The sequence below is a fragment of the Gigantopelta aegis genome, chromosome 8, assembly GCF_016097555.1.
Source record: "Gigantopelta aegis isolate Gae_Host chromosome 8, Gae_host_genome, whole genome shotgun sequence".
Lineage (NCBI taxonomy): Eukaryota > Metazoa > Mollusca > Gastropoda > Neomphalida > Peltospiridae > Gigantopelta > Gigantopelta aegis.
In genome coordinates, this window is record NC_054706.1 from 60,910,296 (window position 1) to 60,928,589 (window position 18,294).

Genomic DNA, 18,294 nt, shown 5'->3' on the forward strand with positions numbered 1-18,294 from the left:
GAAAAATATCCCAATTATGATTAAAGAGCACTAATTTCCCCAATCCCATTAGACATGGGACCCTGCACAACCCTGTATAAATCCCTGCACTGTGACAGTCAGTGGGGCAAGACATAGCCCAATGGTAAAGCGCTCGCTTGATACACGGTCAGTTTGGGATCGATGCCTGTCTGTGGGCGCATTGGGCTATTTCTCATTCCAGCCAGTGCACCACGATTGGTACATCAAAGGCCGTGGTATGTGCTATCTTGTCTGTGGGATGGTGCATATAAAAGATCCCTTGCTGCTAATCGAAAAGAGTAGCCCATGAAGTGGTGACAGTGGGTTTCCTTCCTCAATATCTGTGTGGTCCTTAACCATATGTCCGACGTCATATTACTGTAAATAAAATGTGTTGAGTGCGTCGTTAAATAAAACATTTCCTTCCTTCCTTCCTGTGACAGTCACGGGATTCATGAAGAACCAGTTTCTTGTTGGTTTTATGGAGCAGTTCTTTTTGTCATCAATTCAATAGGTTTTTATCCTGAATAATTGTACCATTAAAAACTGTAAAAACAAAATTGACAGAAGTGATTAATTGCTTCACTAACTTAGATTATGAGGAGTCATTTAAGATATTTTCCATATTGAACATTGCTATTTAATGTTTTTTTATTACTTTAAAAAAAAAAATTCACATGCTAAAGGGAGCTAAAAATGACTCTCCTGGAATTCATTCTCAAGAGAGTGATGGGTATCGAAAGTGTTAAACCCGTTAAACTGCAAGGTTTATCACAGACATGATATCTTTCATCATTGGTCTTTTGATGAATACTTTGTTCTATTTCCAATTTTTACAATTAATCTTTTTTTCTTTTTTTTTAACAGTTTTACATTCACTACTGTAGCATCGATTGAACGTTTACTGTTGTCTGTTTCAGAGAAAAAGAAGAATGTTGCTCCTCTGGTGAGAGCAACATCAGCGAAGATCTCCAACATTTCGAGGATTGTTTTTGTTCTCACGTTGAACGGTCGACAGATTAGACAAGTTGTGAGGCTTATCCGGACAATCTACCATCCACAGCATTACTACTTCATACATGTAGACGAGGTTAGCTAGGTTTTTTATGCACTTGTCACTGATATGCCTAAGGCATGATTGATCTAGAATCGATCCTGTCGATGGGCTCCTTAAGCACATTAAAAATACTTAATGGAACATTTCTAGTTTTTATCTGTCCAAATTTTTTTTTATTGTGGTCGAGTTGCAAAGATAAGATGCTCTAGTGGTGTCATTAAACAAAATAAACTAACGTTGATCATTGACTTGAACAGATTACAATGAATGAATTAATGTTTACCAGCACTCCAGCACAAAATAATATAGATTGTCTGTTGGGTGTCAATGCACAGATTACCAATGAGATATGTGCTGAAAATAATTCCACTTCATATTAACACTGTATAATTAGTTTTTATACCTTCACAGAGACAAGAATACATGTTTCGTGAATTGCTTCCCCTGGAGAACAGACTGGCCAATGTTCACCTCACAAAGACACGGTTTTCAACCATTTGGGGCGGAGCCAGCCTTCTGCAGGCTCATTTGACCTTCATGAAGGAACTGATGACCTTGAAGGAGTGGAAATGGGATTACTACATCAACCTTAGTGAGAGTGATTACCCGATCAAGTATGTGATTGTAATATGTTTCTGATGAGCTGTGTTTTGTTAAAGGTGCAGACCCTAGTTTCAGTCCATGGAAATGGACACTAAGTTCAATTAAACCACAAACATTTAAAATATCTGGATAAAGTTATAATAGAGTGAAACTGAAGTCAGCATCCTGTTTCTTTAGATTTAGTTTTCAATGGATTATACCTTGGAATTTTGAGTTGAAAAAGTGGTTTTCGGCAAATATTTTTGCTTGACAACAATGGCGGCATGTCGCGGTCATTTTCAGGGATCGATAGCTGATTGTGACAGCTAATTTTATAATATAATAAATTTTATCGTGTTACCAACAACAAAAATCACGAAATATTGGGATATGAATCGTAGTTCATGTTTTAAAAATAAATTCTGGTCAAAAAACCACTGTTATTGGGAATAATGGACATAAATACTGGACAGCTGGCCACAAATGCCTGTAAGTAAATGCAAATTAAAATTTTTTTTGCCTAATTTTAATCAACATCAACCGATCTAAAATACCATAAAAATTATAAAAACCCACAAAAATAATACTTAACGTTTCAAATACGAACTTTATTTTATGTATTTATAAACCATTTAAGTGAATATATCTGAGTAAAAATTATAAACTTGTACGCACTCAACGTGGTTTTTGTCAAAAAAATAATCCAGTAGTGTAAAGGTTAAACAGTGAAAAGCCATCTCAAAGTAGACGAGCTTCAATTGATAACCGATACTTCTCAGAGGTTCGTGTGTTTTTGTAATTACCAAAAATGTTTGTCAGCGTATTACAAAAACCAGGATGACCAAAAACACTGCTTACAATGAAAATGGGTATTCTAAACAATAAAATATAAGTAACTTCTAATTTAAGTGATCATAAACAGCTCTAATAGTGAAAAATGTGTTGTGTTTTAAAAACAAGAGTCTGTCACTTTACGCCTGGGTAAGAAGTTATAAAAACAAACATTGTTTTCCTTAGTTTTACATAATTCATACCTTCATGCATTTTGTCGCAGGCACAGTGTCTGGCTTGTATCAGTGCATGTGTACAATGTACAAGAACGTAAATTTAAGTGTTTAAAAGATAACTTGACTTCAGGTTATGGAGCTGATGGATGTGCTATAGCAAATAGCCTATAAAGATTGTGTTATTTGTCAACCAAATTAACAACTCAACCTGAGTAGGTTTCTGATTTTGCCAAAAATCTATAAAGCCTGAGTACCTAATATAGCATTATGAATGTTTTAGCAACCTTCGAAACTTATGTTCTGGTATTGGCTTGTTCATGCCTTTAGTTCAGACTTTTTACTCCGGAGGCTAAATAACTAATTATTTTAGTTCGTCGATGCCAGAAAATTGTCATCTCTTCACATTTTTGAAAAACCATAAAGTTGAAAAAAAAAAAAAAAAATATGTATTAATTTTTTCGTTTTATTTCACAATCCGCTGACTATAATTGAACTGGTCCTGAAATGTCAATATATTTCTACTTGTATCTTTGGGCTCATGGCCATAAATAACACAACGATATTTTAATTGAATTGAATTGTTAAACCTTAGCAATAACCACACTTTACTAATAATTTGATTTATGGATTTTGTTTTATGAACTAATGCACATTTATTTCACTTTTCAATGATTTTTAGAACTGTTGGAGATTTAACAGCCTTCTTGACAAAATACAGAGGTCTTAACTTCTTGAAGTCTCATGGAAGAGATACACCCAGGTAATAGTGGTCAACGTTCCCATACTGATCGAATCGGAGGGCACTATAGGTTTCATCTCTGTTGTCCATAACGGACAGGGCTAGTTCTGACACTCACCAAATTTGCCAGTTGCGAATTTTAAAAACAATTGGCGAATTTTATTTTAATTTGGCGAAATAATTTCATGTATTAATTGATATTTTGATACAAAATATCTGGGTTTCTGCAATCTGTGAAGTTTTAACAGATAATGTGGCAACATTTTCTACTGACCCACAGCTAGCCCTGAAGTGTTTGGAGATACAAACATTTGTCAGGCTTGGAAGGGGATGTGTATTGCTTTAGCAATACTCTCAGAATGCTTGTTCTTAGAAAGTAGTATTTGCGGGGAAATAGAGGTTATTGATAGAACTTGATGATTATTCATAGAACTTAGTGCTGACTTGTGAAAAATTGTGATGTTTGACACATCATATTCATAGAAAATACTGCTTACTTGTAAAAAATAGTGATTTTTGACACAACATATTCATAGAAAATAGTGCTTACTTGTGAAAAATAGTGATTTTTGACACAACATATTCATAGAAAATAGTGCTTACTTGTGAAAAATAGTGATTTTTTGACAACATATTCATAGAAAATAGTTCTTACTTGTGAAAAATAGTGATTTTTGACACAACATATTCATAGAAAATAATGTCTCTTTATTCCTTTGAAAGTGTTCAGATACCTATAGATATCCACCATAATATATCTATTGAATTAGTGAATAATAAACATTTATTTCTCATTATGAAACATTTGCTGGAAGACCTGCAATATTTAACATAGATGCACCTATGGCTATTATTGACCCTCAAAAAAATTTTTGCTGTATTTGTTTTCTATATTCATTTCCGATTATTAAACATTTGCTGGAACTCCTTGAGTAGTTTACTTAGATTCATCTTTACTATGGTTATAAATAACTTTTCCTGTATTTTTCTGTTTTAGATTCATACAGAAGCAGGGCTTGGACCAGACATTTTACGAGTGTGACAACCACCTGTGGCGGGTTGGTCCGCGGACTCTACCCGAGGGGATCCGGATTGACGGGGGCAGTGACTGGATCTGTCTGTACCGAGAGTTTGTGGATTACCTCATCACGTCAAAGGACGATCTCATCACAGGCCTGAAGGAACTCTACAAATACACACTGTTACCTGCTGAGGTATGTTTTTTCATTGGATGGTATGGCTGTGGTGACTGGGTCATCACCTAGGAGCAACCAGTTGTATGTTTTTAAATCGATAATAAAGAATTAATATCTCATGTCAAAATCGGTGTTCAACAACTGCTTGAGAAAGTCACTAGCCATCACAGAAGCTTTGGCTTGTGCCCTATCTATAATAGTAATACAGTTGATAATTTCCACTAGCCCAGACCAAAAATCCACTAGCCAGGACTGAGAGCTAGTGAATTTGTTGAACACTGGATAATTATTAATCAAACAGTTTTTGTTTCTTTCTGTTTATACCTACATTTATTGTTTTATATCTACAGTAGAATCTCGTTGTGTCGAACTCGGAAGGGTCGAATACACTGCAACGCTCGAACCAAGAACTAAGTCCTGAGTTCCACTTACATGTTGTTGACCAAATAGTTAGGTCAGACTACATGTACCCGATGGGTGGAACACTTTCTAGAGCACCGGCGGGGTTTCAGCCACCGTGATTCAACTGTATTTGTCTTTTTCTTTCTTGCAGTCATTCTTCCACACTGTGCTTCAGAACAGCCAGTTCTGTGACAAGGTGGTCGACAACAATCTTCACCTGACTAACTGGCGCCGCAAACAGGGCTGCAAGTGTCAGTACAAACACATTGTTGACTGGTGCGGCTGTTCACCTAATGACTTCAAGACAACTGACCTTGACAGGCTGATGGTAAAACATATGTGGAGTCAAACTAGTGTTTAGTGTCCATCCATGGGAGTACACAAGTGGCCACTTAAGACAGGTGGCCGTTGAATACAGTGGCAGTTACTTTTATGATCCGTTAAAATGTGCTTTATTTTTTTATAGTCTGAACTGCTAATTAATGGATGTGCTCTATAGTTAGTTTATAGTAACACACATTGAAATGAAACATACCAAATGCTTGCATGACCAGTGATGGTGTTTCATATTCTTTAGTAATTGTATTCATCGCATATTTTGTGTCCTGGAAATATCCTGGAATTTTAAATGTAAGAACCATTTTAAAATTTGACTGATTTGGAGACTAAAACAATCCTTCATATGTATCCATGTGGGACAGGGCTATTCCACTCGAGAGTACATAATTTGTTGTCAGGGACGAGGCTTGCCGAGTCCCTGACATTATATTATGTACCCGAGGATGGAATAGCCCTGTCCCACATGGATACATAATGGAGGATTTTTTTTCTCCCATCCAGTAGATGAAAAACAAGCATTTTGGGAAAACATTAAAAACTTAATTGTTTTATTTTTTATCTTACAATAAAATAATCATAACCACTAAAAAATCGTACCCAAAAATGGTTTATACTAAAAGTATAAACCGAAAATGATAGTATAATTTCATTATGACAGTAGGTTTCCTTGTTTTTATGAAATATAAAAAGCATTTCTTGCGTTATTTTGCCAATTTACATGACATCACCCATTGTTAATATCAGCTCAAATAACAAAAGTCATGTGGTCATGGGCTGACGTCATGGAATACACCTGTCTTGCATGGCTAGGGATGGGAGAAAATTAGATTCATTCTGCATGCACAATTCCTTAATTGATACAGAGTGGAGATGCTAAACTAAATGGGTACTGGTATCTGTGAGTGCTTATTTCCAGTACCTTGTCATTGCTGTTTAGAATAATCTATTTATGGAATAGTAACAAAAATTACTGTGCTCACTTAATTAATTGATTGATTAATATGATTGCCTTACTTTTCTTGCTTCATTATTTTTTTGTTAATTTCAGAATTACGAAGAGAAACCGACATTTTTTGCTAGAAAATTTGAGCCAATTGTCAACCAGGAAATTATAAACAGCCTGGATGTCTACTTGTTTGGAAGATTCCAGCAAGGTTCGTTTACATATTATTATTTTTAAATTTGCATACTTATGTGCTATTAAAGTTTCAGAATCATTTATCCATATTAAATTCACAATTACTTTCAGATCTTCCTCTGTCACTTAATTCATTATACAGTTGCTGAACACACATGGCAGATTTTATTTATTTACAAGCCATATGAAAAGAAAAAAGACCACTTCTGACGCCAGAAAGAAATTTTTGGGTATGGCGCTATGAAATTGAATGCAGCCACAGCTTTTATTAGTCCCTTACCGGTTCAATCGAATGGGACTATAGGTTTCATCTCTGTCCTGTCTGTCCGTCTGTCCGTCCGTCTGTCCCACATATCTTTTCCGGATGTTTTTTTGCAGAAGAAAATTGGTTTTCTGGACTTCTTTTTTGAGAAGGCCTTGAGATATTGAGCTGACATTTTGTATATAGCTTTATTATGTACTGTTACAGATGAAGTGTAACTTTCATGACAATTTACCTATTTTGACAGAGTTATGGCTCTTGAACTTACGAGATATAAAAAAAAAAGATTCCGGACTTTTGTTTTGCAATACCTAAAAATATTGAGGTGAAATTTTGTATATAGCTTTATCATGTATTGTTACTGATCAACTTTAACTTTCATGGTGATTTACCCACTTTTCATAGATGTTTGGCCCTTGAATTTAGGTGATACAAAAAATTGTTCCATCAGGTAGGGGACGTGTATTGCATTAGCAGTACTCTCAAAATGCTTGCTTTTAAATGGGTATCACACTCCTACCATGCTTAGTTCTTTGCTGTGTTTTCAGACATGGTTGCCCTGACGAGCTACTGGCAGAATGAATACCACCATCTGGACAAGAAGTGGTTTCCCAAGGACGCCTACCTTACGTCGTACCACTCGTTCGCACGTCTTGGGCTCAAGGCTCTCTATCAACAGTCGAAGTCGTGCGGGTTCCGTCTCATCAAGTTGCTCGAGGCCAACGTGTTCTACGAGTCGGATCATTTCCACGGTCTGCTGGTCATGCACCACGCTGAGCATGAGTCCACGGGGAAGGTTATCACCATGGAAACGCACATGCATCCGAGGCATCATTACACAGTGTTGAAACCAAAAGGAGTGATTGGTCGGATCCAGACTTTACAGGTAAGCGTTGGTAGTTTTATGCAGCTGTTAATTTTTATTTTTTTTGTGGCATTTGTGGGTTGTGGTCTTCATTTCTTCTTTTTATCTTAGGATTAATCCCAGGAATATCAGTAGTGTATGGTGTTTACAGTTAAGAAAAAGACTCCCCAAAAATTAAAAAGCCCCCCCTTCCAAAAAGCCATTAAATAAGTGGAAAGAATTCGCAAAGCATTTGCACATCCAGCATTAGTTTTCATAATAATGAATCAGGTTTCACAGATTATTAGGGTGCTTGTTGTTCCAGCCAGTGCTTCACAACTGGTGTAACAAAGATAATGGTATGTACTGTACTGTCCTGTCCTGTCCTGTCTGTAGAATGGTGCATATAAAAGATTCCTTGCTGCTAATCAAAAAGAGTGGCATCAGCAGGTTTCCTCTTCCTTTGTCTTACGTGGTCCTTAACCATTAGTGAAATTTGAAAGTTGACGTTTTTTTTATCAGTAAATCGCAAATATAAACCATAAAAATTACTAAAAACAAAACAATAACAACTGTATGATCAACAGAATGAAAACGATTGACAGAACAAAATGTCCACAGTGATTAATGGACCTTCCTTGAAATTGTCAAAATTGAGAATGACACTCCACACACGTGTACAGGGCAACTGCATGATGCATGCGCAAACTATGAAATATGTTTCGGTGTGTTGATAAACAAACCTGAACATTCTTTACTAGGATGTCTGTTGGCTAATAGTTGATATTAATACTTCAGGTTCCCCTACTTTTTTTTGAAGAGTATATTACATTTATTAAACAAGTAAATTCTGTTATTTTACTTTTTTAGGTTGGGACTGACTTTGATCCTAAAGAACTCATCTTTCGTAACTATGCACAACTCATCGGACCTTACGACGAGATAGCGCTGCGTCACGTGTGGGGCCTTGGGCCCGAGTTTGTCGTCTCCATGGCGTGGATTGACCCTATCAATGTGGTGGCCGCGTCATACGACGTGAAAATTCCAGCGGGAAGCATCCACGTCGGGCAGCACAAACCAAACTTCAACCGTCCACTACGTCCCGGGATCTGGACAGTCAAGCTGATGTTCAACTTCGACGTTGTGGCCGAGACTTCGTTTCTGGTGACACCGCTGTCTTTCTTTCACTCGAGGTCGATATCTACGTCGGAAATCTATCGGACCCACGCGGGACCTTTCGGGATGTATGCCACAAAGGACTTCTCTGAATTCAGAGACGTCCTTCAGGTGAAGCAAAACGCAGAGCTCGAGAAACAGGCGATGATAAATATGAAGAAAGTGGGCAAGGATTTGGAGAACTGGATCGACAGTCTAGTGCCTTATTTCTGGCAGGTGCAGAGATCTTGCTCCGTCGAGGATATGACCAACATGTGCGATGAACTGCAACAGTGCCGCAAGACCTCGTGGAGTTCAAGGTCGCCCGATCCAAAGTCGGAACTGTCGGCAATAGGTTCTAAGCGAGTCTGGGCTAGATAACGTAGGCTGTAATGTAGGCTCATTGTGGTTTTGGGGAATATTTGAGTTGGAAAAAAAAAGTGGCAGTTAATACTGATTGATTACTTCTTGGTGCTAATTTTCTGGCTTCTTTCATATTTTCTGAATGTTGTATGGTTTATATATACTGAACAGCAAAAGAAATGTGAACATTCTTTCCTTTTTTTATAGATTTTTTTTTTTTTTTTCAAGTTTGCCTGACCTCAAACAATTGGCATTTTCTCTCTATGATAGTAGACTGTTCCGAACATCCCAACAACCAATGGGATGGCTTAAAATCTTCCAATGAGTCCTCTACTTCATGTTTCAGTCACGTGACTGAATATTCGTTCTTTCTCCTTCACTCATACAGTCTGGACATCTTTTCTTTTGCTGTTGTATAATCTAATCTATCTATCATGGTTTTGCTATTGGTTTTAGTTGAGTGTAGTTAATTTGAATCACATTGGTTTTTGATCTTATTGAAATTATGAATGTCTTGTGAACCTTTTAGGTCCATTTTGTCAGTCTATTTACCAAAGTAATTTTTTGTTTATCATCCAAAAATATAGACATTAAAATATTTTAGCTTCTTTTGATGTTCAACAAGCACGTGTATCTGTTGACTAACAACAATATAGACAGTTAAAGCTCTATTTATCAAATTAATTTTTATCATCCAAAAATATAGATATTAAAATATTTTAACTTCTTTTGTTGTTCAACATTCACGTGTATCTGATGATTAACAACAACATAGACAGTTAAAGCTACTTGGTCCTTGTAGAAAACTGTGTGGCATTTCTGTCTAAGATATAGTTTCTTGCTGGACTTATACTGAGCACCAAAACAAATGTTTTTAAAATAACAATTTCAGTTTTTATTTTAGTGAATACATTATCCGGGTTCAATCTGGACTAAAAAATAATTGCACCAATTTGACAAATTTTATTTGAAAATATGTCTTTGTCAAACTCAGTGAAGACCCTGTAAAATATAATATTTAATACTACAGACAAACAGTAACTGCAGTTAGCTTATAATAAATGTATTAGAAAATATAATACGTAATTCAATATTACGTACATGTTCATATTAGTTAATGACAGGTTGATTCAATTGTGTTATACATAGAGGATACTCCCCAAGTGTCTTGTGATATCATAATTTATCAGCACAAGTTGATAAAAGTATGAAATCCGAGGCTTAATTGCCAAAAGGATTTTTATACTTTTACAACGAGTGCTGATAAATTATGATATCACAAGACACGAGGGGGGTATTCTTTTTATCATCCATTATCATTCTTTTCATTTGCGACAGTTGTAAACAATGTCAGTAATGTGGGTTGAATGTCACTATATTTGGCAGCGGTAGACTCGTTAACTAGCAGAACGGCAGTGGCGTGACGTCACTAATGATAGGTTTAGCGCTGAAACAAACACAGTGAGGTAACAAAATATTGTCTTGTGATTACAATTTGACCAATCAAGATTATAAGAAGCGATATCGCAGGAGATATCACAAATTATAGTGCCAGCGATATCTCCTACAAAAGCCTTTAATGAATGATAATAGTATTTTAAACATCAAAGACCGTTCTGATTTTGTGCTTATAACCCTTTTATCATCTTGACACTATGTAAGGGGACAAGATATAGGTCAGTCAGGAGCATACTCACCTCAGGTGCTCGTGTCTTAGGAGCCGCTTGGTGGATCCATTTTCTGATTGCACTTTTGTCCAGGCCCAACCAGTGCACCATGACTGATAAATCAAAGGCTGTGGTATGTGCTGTGCTGTCTGTTGGAAAGTGCATATAAAAGAACCCTTGCTGCTAATGGAGAAATGTAGAGGATTTCCTCTGATGACCTTCATGTCAGTGAGGGGACGGGACGTAGCCCAGTGGTAAAGCGCTCGCTCAATGTGCGGTCGGTCTGGGATCGATCCCCATCGGTGGGCCCAGCCAGTGCTCTACGACTGGTATATCAAAGGCTGTGGTATGTACCTCCCTGTCTGTGGGATGGTGCAGATAAAAGATCCCTTGCTGCTAATCGAAAAGAGTAGCCCATGAAGTGGCGACAGCAGGTTTCCTCTCTTAATATGTCTGATGCCATATAACCATAAATAAAATGTGTTGAGTGCGTCGTTAAATAAAACATTTCTACATGTCAGTGTTATGAAATGTCTGACATGCAATAGCTAATGATTAATAAATTAATATGCACGAGTGGTGGTGTTAAATAAAACAAAAGTTAAATGTCAAAGCTCTGTTTTTGTAACTGGTCTTTAACAACAAAATTTAATTCTTAATAATCAAAAATCTATAATTGGTAATATGCTCTAAAAGATATACATGTAGCTGACTTGTTTTATTATTAACATTCAACATCAGTTATTGTTCATCTAGGTTTAAAAAACATAAATTCTAAGTAGCCTTTTTTTATCAATTATTGTGTGAAATATTTTTAGACTATTTTGAATATCAAACTGTGATGGTGATAATAGCTGTTATCAGCAAGAGACTAAATGTATTATGTGTTTGTATATCTTTGTGTGTGTGTGTGTGTGTGTGTGTGTGTGTGTGTGCACATGTATTGTGCATACATGTATGTACATGTATGTGCTTAAAATATGTTTATTTTAAGAAGGATGAGTTTGTCATGCCAGAGTTGACTTTGTATATTTACACTGTTGTGTTCAGGTCTGTTTTTGAGAGAAATTTTAAGTTTTGGCTTAACCAAACTTGATACACAATCACACCATGGGTGAAGAATTTGTGACTGCATGTGAAAAAACTGGAGTACAGACGTGAGGAAAATGACAAAATAATTTGGGAATAATTTGATAGATATGGGACATAATAGTACAAAGTGTAATGATATGGCTCAAAGATATAATTATAATGTGATGACTGGAATCTTGAACCAGTAATGATGTTGAGAGTTTTCTTTGGTTTTGAAATGGTCATAGTGTAAATAATTCTATGATGGTATTTCAGGCAGTTAAAGGGACAGACCCTAGTTTTTAAACACTACAGCATATTTTTTACTACTAAGAGCCATTTATGATCACTGAAATCAAACATTACTTATATTGTATTCTTTAGATTATTAATTTCCATAGAACCCAAGTGATTCTGGTCATCCTGGTGTTTCTAATACCAAAAAATGCATTTTTCATATTTTTAAAAACGCACATGCGTCAGAAGTAGTGGTTTATTAATTCAAGTTCTAGTCTATTTTTAAGGATATTTCCTGTTTTAATATCACAGACTCTTCTTTCACTCTGTTGTAATTTTATCCAAATGAGTTACAGGTTTGTAAATTAACAAAACGTAGTGTCCATTTGTTACGGGTTAAAACTAGGGTTTGCACCTTTAAAATGTAGCCAAACTATCATTTCATCATTAAATTAAAACAAACCGAAGACAACTAACAGAAACATATTTTGCTGTTGATGTAATGTAGTTAATTTGTTCAAGATGTTAACATCTCCAACAAGCAGATGCCCAGACATGTTCCATATTGGAATACTACATGATTCATATTAGTTGATCTCATGTTGCATCTGTACTTGTTTTTTCAGGTGTGGTCACATAATTATTACTAGTCACGTGCATGCATGTATGACAGAATTAACTTTGTGTGTTTGTTGTCGGGTTTTTGTTGTTGGTTTTTTTGTGCCTTTAATTGTATTTAAGTCAATTAAGTTCTTGCATTTAATTTTGTTTTTCAGAAACCATTAGTGCTAGCTCAACTTTATTTCCTCAACACCACACCAACACAATGGGTCAATGAACACAACTAGTCAAAAGTTCAAGTTCAGGTGATATTTTGTACAGTGGCACACTAAAATCATGATCAAAATTATACCAGGTTTTTTCTTTCTTTTTTTGTTTTGTTTTGTTTTGTTTTATTTATTTTTAATTTTGTTTTTACTTATTATATATGATTCAAGAAACCCTTTGGAATAAAATTTGAAAACTGTATTGACATTATTGTAACCTGTTGCTATATACAAACAACAGCAAGGCTATCTCTGGCACACACAAAATTCAGCAAGTCAAATTTAAGAAAAACATTTGGCGAAATACTTTTATGTAATAAGTGATATTTTGTTAGAAGATAACTAGGTTTCTGTAAATTGATTAAGTTCAAGAGATAAGTTGGCAACATCATCTGCTCACCCTGAGCTAGTCCTGAACAGGCAAGATATAAAATATCAAAACTTAAAATCGTCTATAAGACTAAAAGGGACCATATTACATGTCACAACAACTATTAAGGCACTTTGTGGCTGGTATTTGAAAGCATGTGGCATGTGCCGTGTTGTCTGTGAAAAACTGCATATACAATACGTGTTACATTCTTGATCATGTGTCACAGTAACCTTTTTGGGGGGATTGTTTTGTTACATGTAATGTGTGCCACTGCCACCAGTGTCAAATTATGGTCAAGATTTTTAAAAATTGTTTCTCTTTATTTTTAACGTTTTATCTGTCCTATGGCAAATATCAGTCTGCTGTTTTTATACTACAATTAATAATGCAGACTAAATTAAATCATATCATGTATTATTTTGAAATATTTTATTATTAGTCTCTGCATTTGTCCAAAAACTGAAGTTAGTGTGAACCACATTGACATATATACATGGGATTTCTCGAAGCTAACATGCATGTGTGTGTATCAAACAAAAATGCAGCACAAATTCTTTGTTGAACAAATGACAGAACAAATCAAGAAAGCAAAGACCTTTCAGGTGAACATGGCTTTCAAATAACTTTCATATCTCGACTTTGCAAGCAACATATCTGTAATATGTATGTATGTATGTATGTATGTATGTATTGATGTATGAATATTTATATATTGTATGTATGTCGAGGTTGACTGTTACATACATAGATCTATTATCTATGTATGTATGTATGTATGTATCTATATATATTTACTTCACCCTTAATGCATATGTGTCCCCTTAAAAGCTACATAAAGAAGCAAAATAATGGACTACATGTACTCTCAATTTTGCAAAAAGTGGACATAAGCCGTTCTTGACTATTGTCCACCATTTTTAGCTGATCACAATATCAAGGTTTGGTTGTAAAACTTTCTTTTAAACAAGTAAATGACCGTACGCAGACATAATATTTTGTCTATATGTATTTGAAACTGAAAAAAGGGGGAGGCAGGTGAGGGTGAACCTTCAAGTGCATTTTTATTATCCCAAAAACACATTCGATTCACGTTAAGCAAAATATTGTTTGTTAGTATATCCTACTGACTATTTTGTTTTCTTTATTTTTCTTTTCTTCTTTACTGATGTATAGAAATGTGTTTTAAATGGTGATATCCATTTTAAAATGGTATATTCACTTCCACTATAATCTTTAAATAGAAGAAACATACCATTTTATTACAGCTGTAATTGTATTTAATCTTTTTATTAATGAAATACACAATGTATTACATTCTGGAAGAGTGAGATATAGTGCCTTTAAGGATGGTCATGGCTAAATTAAAATACATGTAGTTCGTCAATACACTTGAATGGTAGTCCTCTTTTGACAGTGCAGGAGGGATGAAATATCCAGTTAAGGGTCTCCTTGGGAGTGGCTGTCCTATAGAAGAGGCACTAGATAGATATTCATGGAATCAAACACTATTTTGTCAAATATCCATTCGACTCTGCATTGGACAGAGATACGGCCTTGGTCATGTGTTCCAGTTTTGTCCTTCAGATTATAAGGGTCTCCAAAGAGAAAGGAATTGACAGTATTTTAAAATTAACAAATAAATGTCTGAAAACTTAATGTCCTCTGGATCTGTTCATAATGGGCAATGCTGATATACATTGTATATGGGATAGAAATTAAAGATGTGGCATACATGTATGTGCAATAAATGTGGTTTCTTATCCATAATGATTGTTCTGTATATATTATACAAACTATAATACATTTGTTAACTGAGTGCCAGCTTTGCCACTTATCTCAGATTTAACATTGATATTCCAAATCAACAAATTTGTACGAACGAATTGGACTGGATCTCTACCAGAAAGCATTGCCAATAAAACTAAATTTGTGATAGTAAAGTACTAACGTAGGTCGGCATATTGAAAAACTCAGTAGGAGTATTTCAGTATTTTATTACAATTACATGTACATGTTGTAGACCACAGAAAAAAAATTAAAAAGCAAAATTGAGCCCAACAAGAAATTTTGCTTTATATTGCTTACTGATAATTTTAATTTTGAGAATTCAATGTCTTGGTAACCAGTTTATAATTGCAATTGCATGTCCTGATATGCATTGATGTATGTATAATGACTAGTCAATGTGTTTTTAACAAAAATAAATGTGTCAGTTTAATATTTCAATTTTTGCAATGTTTTAATGGTTTCAAATGTGCAATTTTTAAGAAGAAAGTCTCCAAATAATTTGGATCTTTTAATTTCTCTATAAAAACATTTATTTGTTCACATTTACCACATTTTGACACCCAATAGCCGATTTATTTTTCGTGCTGGGGTGTCGTTAAACATTCATTCATTCATTCTATAAAAACATCCGACTAAATGCTCTTCTCTGTTCCTCTCTGAACTAAAACTGTTTTTGTACAGCAGTGGTTATATGCAGAAAGATAAAATGTTCTCTTATTTTGTTCAGATGTTGCTTTGTGCCATATTTCATCCAAACTATATGTGCAATATATTATGTATCTAGATCAATAGCAGTACCGATTTGTGAAATCCTAAAGTCTCTGCAACTTGTCTTATTCAGAAATGTCATTGTCTTTGTGCTAAGTGTATGTGCCAACTTCATTTGTGGTGTGTAATGATGTCCTCGGCCCCTGCATAAAAAACTTTTAAAGTTAAGTCATTTTGTATGGTGTTGCCATGATGTTAAAGTCCCCAGACTGTGCAAGCTAAGTCCTGAATCCATACCTGTGATGTCACACTATTGTTCTAGGTGTAGATTATTTTTTAAGAATCAGTACTTGTATATTGTAAACAAGTACAACGCTTTAGCCCATGAGGCCAAATATCTGCATCATCGATGTAATTTAATCCTTATACACATATTAGTGAAAGTAATGTATTCTGGCAGAACACAGCAAAGATTGTTGGAAACTAAATCGGAAATAAGAGATTACATGATTAGCCACTGTTGATGATTTACTGCCCAAATCATTCAGGTTAGGTCCGAAAGAATCCTATCATTTTGGGGGTTTTGTTTTGTAAATATTCTTTGCTATTTTAACCAATATTTTCATTGAGAAATATAAAATAGAAGTTAATTTAGCAGTCACATAATTTCTTTTAATGAATAATGAATTAAGTTGGAGAATGTACTAGGAAGTGTAGATTCATGAAAAATAATTAACTTGTTCCTATGGGGCTTGTGAATCGTTTTTCATGAATGTACACCTCCTCGTACATTCTCCACTACAGATTTTATGAGTCTTGAGAGCACAACAGCTGATTTCACTGTGCAGATGTACAGATGACAGAAATGATATTAATTTAATGATAAACGTACATGACAACAGCTGATTTTACTGTACAGGTGACACAAATGATATTAATTTAATGATAAACATACATGACAACGGCTAATTTCACTGTACAGATGTACAGGTGTCACAAATGATATTAATTTAATGATAAACATACATGAAACAATGAAAACTAGACTACAAGGAGAATGTGGCCTTTAGTTTAAAAGCGTGTGTAATTAATAAAGAGCTAAATTATATCAATATGTATGCAAGATTGATAGTTCAGAAGTGCCTTTTTATAGGCATGACCATCGTGTACTCGGTGTTCATTTATAATAGGTTCAATCAATACAGATTTTCATACATTAGTCCCATCAGATGTACGTTGTTATTAATAAAGGGACATTCTTGAGTTTGCTGCATTTTTAAAGATGTCATTGACTAACAGACATTTCACATATATGTATATATATATATATATATATATTTTTTTTTTTGGTGTTTTTTTGTGGGTTTTTTGCATAAAATATTAGTGTCTATATATTAAACGTGTTTCTGATTGTCCTAATATTTGAACTAGGATAAATTTCATTTTATTTCCAAAAAAATTCTAAACAAGAAAATATATTTAATATGTAAGTTTAATTGTAGAAATTTTATATTAGTCAGAAACATCTTACATTGCAGCAGTCTCAGGAATGTCCCTTAATCCTACATTGTTGCCATAATATACAACATCAAAAATAGTACACCAAAACATTGTAGTTTTGAACTGAATATGCATGACAAACGGTGTAATATTTTAGTATTTTACATACATGTGATTATTTTACTGTAAATATTTTTTTTAGTTTTTATGAATATGTAATTAAAAACAAAGTTTCAATTGACAGGAAAGGATTTATTATTTTTAATACAGGGCCGTAGCTAGGATTTGTTTTGGGAGAGGCAACTGAGTGGTTAATACTAATAGTCTAAAACTCCTTAAATGGTTAAGAAGAGAATTTTCTTTAAGTTTCTATAATTCTTTCAGGATTCTCTCCCCCCGCTAGCTACGGTCCCTTTAACAATAGTTATGATATTTTAATGTTAAATTATTTTCTTAAATAATTTATATTAAAACTATTAAGATTTATTTTTTTCAAAAACGTTTACCATTTTGTTCTGAGTGTAGAATGAAAATTATTTCTGAAACTGTATGCGAAGTTATATTTCTGAAGTTAATAAGTCGTAGTTTCTATGAAGCAGACTGATTTTGAAATTCAATATTCAAGTGTTCTTCATTGTACAATTTAGTGATATTTTCATGTACATGTATGTACTGTGGATGATTTTGCTTCCAAAACATATTTTAACAGACAAACATTTCATTTGTAACATGATATATTATACTTATCTTGTGTGTTATAACACAATTGTCTCTATTTTGTTAATAGCTGCATATATTAATTATTACAATTAATCAGCATTATGTGATGCCAAAAATGCTTATGTATTATACATCACTAATATATTGATGTGAATAATGAATTAAATATCCAGTTTGTTTTATTTTTTAAATTAAACATAATCAAAATAAACGGTGGGTGTTGATATTTTGTTACCTGCTGTTGTTGAAATGTTCGTTCGGAAAGGTTTGATGGTTGGGATTCTGTAGAGTTTATTTGAAGAGATTGTTTAACAAATTA

At 34.3% G+C, this 18,294-nt stretch overlaps 1 protein-coding gene across 2 annotated transcripts in view; it reads left to right on the forward strand.

Moving 5' to 3' along the window:
- LOC121378662 (xylosyltransferase 2-like) overlaps positions 1–17,128 on the forward strand; it is a 69,140-nt gene extending 52,012 nt beyond the window's left edge. Inside the window, exons 5-13 of one of the 2 annotated variants that reach the window (XM_041506941.1) lie at positions 921–1,090; positions 1,469–1,671; positions 3,326–3,406; positions 4,383–4,599; positions 5,135–5,311; positions 6,371–6,476; positions 7,271–7,608; positions 8,437–9,103; positions 12,836–17,128. In XM_041506941.1, the coding sequence (XP_041362875.1) occupies positions 921–1,090; positions 1,469–1,671; positions 3,326–3,406; positions 4,383–4,599; positions 5,135–5,311; positions 6,371–6,476; positions 7,271–7,608; positions 8,437–9,102 (1,958 nt within the window). In that variant the 3' untranslated portion in view covers position 9,103; positions 12,836–17,128. Of the gene's footprint in view, positions 1–920; positions 1,091–1,468; positions 1,672–3,325; positions 3,407–4,382; positions 4,600–5,134; positions 5,312–6,370; positions 6,477–7,270; positions 7,609–8,436; positions 10,287–12,835 lie in introns of those variants that run through there. The other variant, XM_041506940.1, reaches the window with a different exon arrangement.
- The last annotated feature ends 1,166 nt before the right edge of the window (positions 17,129–18,294 follow it).